This window comes from Engraulis encrasicolus, chromosome 5 (genome assembly GCF_034702125.1).
Source record: "Engraulis encrasicolus isolate BLACKSEA-1 chromosome 5, IST_EnEncr_1.0, whole genome shotgun sequence".
NCBI lineage: Eukaryota > Metazoa > Chordata > Actinopteri > Clupeiformes > Engraulidae > Engraulis > Engraulis encrasicolus.
The window spans coordinates 6,240,628-6,248,127 of NC_085861.1; the positions used below are offsets into that span (position 1 = coordinate 6,240,628).

Below are 7,500 nucleotides of genomic sequence, written 5' to 3' on the forward strand. Positions count from 1 at the left end.
CCGGTAATTGTGTTGCAAATGTAATTTCTAAGATTTCTTTACAATATATGTTATATTTTTCATGTGAATCTGCATAACATTGAAATTATGTCCGGGGCCAGATAAAATGGCCTCCAGGCTGTAAACGGCCCTCGAGACATAGGCTCCCCACCCCTGGCATACAGCCTGCCTAAAGAGTCAAACTACATGCCTTTTATACAGCCTGCCTACAGAGTCAATCTATGTGACTTTTATACAGCCTGCATACAGAGCCAATCTACGTGCCTTTTATAGTGTTGATTGCGGATGAGAGGACCCAGCTCTGATTCATCACTGTGTGCAGTCAAACCTTGACCTCGAATAATTGTGTTGTGATGTCAGAAACACAGCACAGCGCAGCGCAGCTAAACACAATAGCACAGCACAGCACAGAGAAGTACAGCACAGCACAACAAAACACAACAGAACACAACAAAACAGAGCAAAACACAACACAACACAACACAACACAGCACAGCACAGCACAGCACAGCACAGCACAGCACAACACAGCACAGCACAGCACAGCACAGCACAGCACAGCACAGCACAGCACAATTGTTGTAAGTGTTGTAGTCTATACTAGTAACACGATGATTATTTTGTTTATATTGTGCATATTTGTGCATACCCCTGACAACAGAAATGCATCCCTCTCATGGTGGCTGCCTCATGCGTGTGTGTGTGCTTAACTTTGTTTTGATAGCCTGGGTCCCATTCCTATTTCAAACAGGGCTAACAGAGCCAATTCCAGGGGTGATGGCTTTGTTCCATTTAGGAAGGGTAGTTAAAGAGAAAACACGCACATCCGTCTCAAAAATTTGGGTGCAGGACCAACAAAAATACAATAAAAAAAATTGAATGAAAAGTCCGCGACACCAAGCTCCCGTTGCTCTTTTTAATGTAACGTTTCGGGCAGCATCAGACAATTGTCTGATGAAGGGCATGCTGCCCGAAACGTTACATTAAAAAGAGCAACGGGAGCTTGGTGTCGCGGACTTTTCATTCAATTTTTTTTTAATTTTTTTAATTCCATTTAGGAAGAGTGCCTTTAGTCAGGCTGTGTTCTCATACAGAGACTCTCACAGCTGGAACACGATTCCCAGCACAAATAGAGAATTACAAACATTGAACTCTTTGCATCTGCACTTGTTGTTCTGTATATTTCCAGTGCACTTTGTATTTGCTATTGATGTGGATGTCCTCTTTTGAAAGTCGCTTTGGTTATAAAGCGTCTGCCAAATGTAGTGTAATGTAATGTAATGTAATAATGTAATGTAATGTAATGTAACTCAGATAGTAAACAGGTAAAATCATGGCTATTGGATAATCAACACTGAATGCAGATTGGATGAAACAGCTTGAGTGTTAACCATCATTTCAGACTGGGGGTGGTATTGTTGATGAGAAGAGAGACCAAGTGGATGTGAAGCATAAAAAAACAAATCAAGTTTACTATAAATCACAGTGTGTGTGTGTGTGTGTGTGTGTGTGTGTGTGTGTGTGTGTGTGTGTGTGTGTGTGTGTGTGTGTGTGTGTGTGTGTATGTGTGTGTGTGTGTGTGTGTGTGTGTGTGTGTGTGTGTGTGTGTGTGTGTGTGTGTGTGTGTGTGTGTGTGTGTGTGTGTGTGTGTGTGTGTGTGTGTGTGTGTGTGTTTGTGTGTGTGAGGGTGCGTGTGTGAGATTCAATTACCACATTCAAGACAGTGGGAGAGCGTGAGAGAGAGAGAGAGAAAGAGAGAGAGAGAGAGAGAGAGAGAGAGAGAGAGAGAGAGAGAGAGAGAGAGAGAGAGAGAGAGCGAACGAGATTGCGACCCAGAACCAATTGGCAGGGGGAGCATATGGATAAAGGAGGGCAGGGGCTGCATATAGATGGGGAGGGCAGGAAGAGTAATTAGACGAAGCACAGCGGCCATAATTGCTCTTCAATTACCCTCTCTTGTTCTCCTGCAGCGTGGTTGTTTACACCAGAGCTATAAATATATATGTAGCTAAACTACGTGTGGAGAGAGAATTTTTAAAAAAAATAATGTTTATTTCTCCTTTATTTTACTAAGGTATTCCCATTGACGCGGCTGTCTCTTTCCCAGGCGAGACCCATCAGCAAAATGCTAAACACACTTCATGGGCAGAGGCGACTCGGGGTTCAGCCGGGGCCCTAAGCGAAATATCAAAGGAGTGAGCATTTGAAATAAATTTGCCACTACCGTAGCAAAGTGTGAGTTGTCATTCACTATACAGGGGCTTGGGGGCCCAAAGCGGCTGCCTGCTTGGCCTGGTGACAAGATGTGCCTCTGTACATGGGACTAGAGGATGACATTTTTCGGGAATTCCCGTGGGTCCCGCGGGTCTTGCGGGATTCCTGCGGGATGGGAGTCAAAATTTTAAAGATGAACGGGAGCGGGCAGGTATGGGAATGAAGATGAATGGGAGCGGGCAGGAGCGGGAATAAAAATGAACAAGAACGGGAATGCGCGCTTATATATTTACATTAAAATAAGCCTCGTTTTTTGATGAAACGGGAGTGGGATTGATTTTGAGTGGGAGTGGGCAGGATTGGGAAACATTCTTTTCAGGAGTGGACGGAATGGGATTTGTTTCTTTTACTCCAGTCCGGGATGGGATTTTTTTTCTGGGACCGGGATGGGACGGGAGTGAAAATCCACTCCCGTGTAAAGCTCTACATAGGACACACATGCACACAAAAACAGATGCAGTTACCTTGACAATGTCGTTGATGAGAGAGTACTTGAACATCCAATCTAGCGTAATGCTCTCGTTCTCCATGATGTCCTGAGGAAGAATACAGACAAACACGTATGTAATGTAATCTTGTCAGCATTCATCAGTCCCTGTAATTACGGCATACTGTATGTTAAGAGTGTAAAAATCAGAGCCTGGCCCGGTATGTGCATGTTGTTTTGTCATTGCTATCGAAATCACACCACCTGCATCGCACGCCTACATTTTACCATTGCAAAAACATTACAGGTGTACAATCCTTGAAAGACAAATGCATTACACAGACAAACAACGCAGCAAATTATTAAAACGATTAAAATTTGTGCTGTCAAATTGTAGGTAGGTAATTTAAATTCTAGGTAATGCGCAACATAGGAGGGCAATCAAATATACAGAATGTTCTTTTCTTCAGAGATATATCAATTCAGTGATTTATCTTGTTGACAGAGAGATGTGAAACGTTCAGTAGACTTCAGAGGCACCAAAGGAGCTCAGAAGGTGTGGCTATTAGGAGATAATCAATACGTCTAAGCCATTGGTTCTCAAACTGGGGGTCGGGACCTCTATGGGGGGGTGGGGGGTGGGGGNGTCGCGGAGGTACTGAAGGGGGGGTCGCGGACAAAAGGGACTTGTATTCACTTGCATGGTTAATAGATGTGTTTGCTGTCCTGTGGATTTCTAGCAATATTAGGGGACAAACTCTTAATGGAAGATCTAGCCATTTTAATGCATTAATGAATTAGACTTTTACCAGTAATATTACTAGATTTTCCATGAATAGTTTGCCCGATAATATTGCTAGAAATCGATTGCTAGGCTAAGATTATGGTGGGTGGGGGGGTCACTAATATATTCCATATAAGTTCAAAAGGGGGTCCCCACTGAAAGCGTTTGGGAACTGCTGGTCTAAATTGTTTTTTTACCTGGCAATAGCCAGACAATTGATCCGCTCAACACGTCTGGCCCGCCCACACAAAATGAGTGGGCAGAGTATGTGTCAGGGAAAACAAGCAGCTTCCAATGAAAGGCAGTGAATGGCAGCTCTCAGCAGAGGCATATGAACACTCATGGTAACACTTTATTTTAATAGCCAGTGTAACAATATTTAATACCATGTAATACCAGTGTAACGCCATGTACCAATTTTGTACTTACATCTTGGTACATGGTATTAAATATTGTTACACTGGTTATTACACTGTACCTAATGTGGTAGATCCACTGTAATAGTTAACCATTAAAATAAAGTGTTATACCACACTCTTTTATCATTGTTACAGTGCACACAATAATTACTCACAGGTGATATTGTTTTCATTAATTCAATAGAAAACAAATGCTGATGTTGTCATAAATCAGCTGAGAGTATTACCAGCAAGCTGCCTCATGGGTTCTCAATTTTTGTTTTCCCCTGGCTGCGTGACCCTGGCTGTGCACAACTCAACCTCTGATTGTTGGAAACCGCTGTCGGTCAAAACATTTGCTCACATGGTTGGCTGCCAGTGTCTTACCCCTCCTCACAACACCGCTTTTATAAACAAACAGAAAACATGGAAAGTAAACTGGTCCACTTTAAAAAGACGAGGCCAAAAAAAAAAACATTTAACCTGCTGGCTGCCTGGGCAGTACTCGTCTGAGTGTGAGTGAGTATTAAGCACTTGTATTGTATTACCTGCAGGCTGCATCGTTGTATTGTATTGTATTGTATTGTATTGTATTGTATTGTATTACCTGCAGGCTGCATCGTTGTATTGTATTGTATTGTATTGTATTGTATTGTATTGTATTACCTGCAGGCTGCATCGTTGTATTGTATTGTATTGTATTGTATTGTATTACCTGCAGGCTGCATCGTTGTTTTGTATTGTATTGTATTGTATTGTATTGTATTGTATTGTATTGTATTACCTGCAGGCTGCATCGTTGTTTTGTATTGTATTGTATTGTATTGTATTGTATTGTATTGTATTGTATTGTATTGTATTGTATTGTATTGTATTGTATTGTATTGTATTGCATTACCTGCAGGCTGCCTCGTGGGCAGTACTCGGTGCAGATGCAGATGTTGGGGGCGTCGATACAGGCCCCGATGAAACGCGTCAGGTGCTCGTTCTGCACGTCTCTCATCTAGACAGCAGAGAGGGAGATGACATCACATCACAGGATTTTGTGAATACAGTACATATGCTGTGTGCGGCTCATCAACTATGAACTAAATACCATTGTGTTCCAACAGGAAAACTCCATGCTTTCTGTGTGTTGGATAATGCAATATGAGTGCCGTATTTTAACACACATAGCCATTCGCATATACAGGATTTACTGGCACAAACACAGACACACAGACACACAGACACACAGACACACACACACACACACACACACACACACACACACACACACACACACACACACACACACACACACACAGTCTTCTCATGCAATATAACGACACTCACATGTTTCAGTTCAAAGAGCACTTTTCTTGTCAGCTCTATCCGCTTCCTGTTAATGTACTTGATAGTAACAATATTCCCCTGGAAAAAAGAAAACAAAATATCAGCATTCACCTAAACTACCAGTACAGATACATTTCAATACACCACTGTAAAATAAAAATTTGCATAAATGTCACAACACAGCAGTACATTTGAATGGTACAAGTGTTATCCTTAACCTTAGCATACATAGAAACTGTTGTAAACATCGTTTTGGCATTTTAAGAAGTATAAATAGCATTGCATTTACTAAAAAGTCACATCTACCCTCCACTACAGAGTGTTAGTGTTATTTACACAATCAGTTTAGTAAGTGTAGAATTCTTGCACACCTCCTTGGTCAGGTGCGTAGGAGTGGAACCCCTGGGTCAACAATATTAAAGCAAAGAACACTTTTGCATGGTTTACTGCGACATTTCGGTATACTGACCTTCTTCAAGCAATTCATTTACACAATCATAAAAGAGTGATGTAGATCGTGATGTAACAGCACCTTAAAGTAGCCGGTCTTGGCAAACACCTGGAAGTTGCCATCTCCAGTGAGCAGCGAGCCGTAGTTGGATCCTCTCTAGACCAAACAAGAGGCAGAGCAAAAGGTAATGTGATCTCAGTGTCCAAGTAAAAGGGGGGATAAATCATAGCCAGGCCGTGCCCTCCTAGTGACGCAACAGCATTGCTACCAGTTAGGTCAAGAGTCAATGCAAGTACTTTCTACATACTTTCTACGTAAATACGGGAACTCCTCCCACTTTGTTGGGAAGTAAACAATCATTAGCAAACCAATGGAGGCCATTTGGGAAATGTTGTCTGAGAAACGTTAATTGTTATGCTCTTGGTCAGACCAAGTCTCGAAGAGATTTGAAAGTCGATGATTATCAGGCTAGATACATCACCACACACTGGTCTTCTTAGCTGGTAGTTTATTAGGTGAACAGCTTGTTTCGCTGTTGCTTCATCAGGTTCATAAACTACCAGCAAAGAAGACCACTGTGCGGTGATTTATCCACCATTTACTCAGATTGGATTTTGACTGCACAACACCAGCTCTTGGACAGTGGTTTTGCACAGTGACTCTGCTTTGAGCGATCTCAGTTTCCTCAAAAGGAATACAGATCTTGGTCTCAGTCATGGCTCAAATGGCAGAAGCACTGACTGTTGTCCTGGGGAGCTAGGTTAGAATCCAAACCAAGATAATTTCCTGAATATATCATTAATATTTCCTGGAACGATGTGCATTGTAGTATCACTGTAGTATCAGGGTACTATAGGGGATGAGTGTAATGTAATGTTATGTAGCATCAGAGTATCATAGACTGACCAGGGAGAGGGTCAGTGTAATGTAATGTAATGTACATGTAGTGTAATGTAATTTACTACAGCGGGAGAGTGTAGTGTAATGTAATGTAATGTAGTATCAGAGTACCACAGACTGACCAGGGAGAGGGTGAGCTTGCTGCCCGCGCTGCGTAGAGCCTTCTCCAGGTTGCTCATGTGGATGTCCTCCCAGGATATCCTCCAGAGCTGGGCAACCAGCTCATTCTCCAGCTTCAAACGCCTGGTAGGGAGGGAGACAGGGTTAGATATTACAAGCAATTGGTGCTACATAACAGAGGAATTGTATTACTAGAATAATTTTAGAACAATGACTCAGAGTACAGATGTCATAACAGCACACAATCAATCAGAAACTACATCATTAATTCTGGTTGTTAAGGAAAATGCTTTACCAGCAACCATTGCTATGCAACATGGAATTCTCAGTGGCTCCACCCCTGATATTAATAAGAATGTTCCAATGAACATCTGTGCCAAGTTTCATGCTTGCATCTCCTTGCGAGTGATTGTTTTTCACGGATTGCTTATACACTAAGATGATTTAGTGGCATGTGGTTCATGCCAGTCCAGGTGCGGTCACATGACACTATTCTTGTTACAGAGTTACAGAGCCCTAAGGGGGCGTTGAGAAGGATACTGCTTAGAGGGTGGGTGCTCAGTTGCCATTGGGGGGCATTAGTCCATTTTATATTTCAATATACTGTATGAAGGGGGGTGTTGGCAGGCTTATGATGAGGTCAAGGGGGGGCGTTGGCAGGCTTAGGATGAGGTCAAGGGGGTGTTTGTTTAAAAACTGGTCTATACATGGGCAGTCATGGGTAAGTGGTTAGGGCGTCAGACGTGTAGCCCAAAGGTTGACGGTTCGACTCCCGACCCGTCATGTTGGTGGGGGGAGTATTTAACAAGTG

At 42.5% G+C, this 7,500-nt stretch overlaps 1 protein-coding gene across 1 annotated transcript in view; it reads right to left on the reverse strand.

Moving 5' to 3' along the window:
- The window catches only part of npr1b (natriuretic peptide receptor 1b), a 133,375-nt gene that overhangs the window by 33,998 nt on the left and 91,877 nt on the right, over positions 1-7,500 (reverse strand). The window contains exons 10-14 of the mRNA XM_063198571.1: positions 6,692-6,812; positions 5,751-5,825; positions 5,219-5,296; positions 4,782-4,886; positions 2,739-2,810 (exon numbers count right to left, since the gene is read on the reverse strand). Of these exons, the coding sequence (XP_063054641.1) occupies positions 2,739-2,810; positions 4,782-4,886; positions 5,219-5,296; positions 5,751-5,825; positions 6,692-6,812 (451 nt within the window). The remainder of the gene's footprint in view (positions 1-2,738; positions 2,811-4,781; positions 4,887-5,218; positions 5,297-5,750; positions 5,826-6,691; positions 6,813-7,500) is intronic.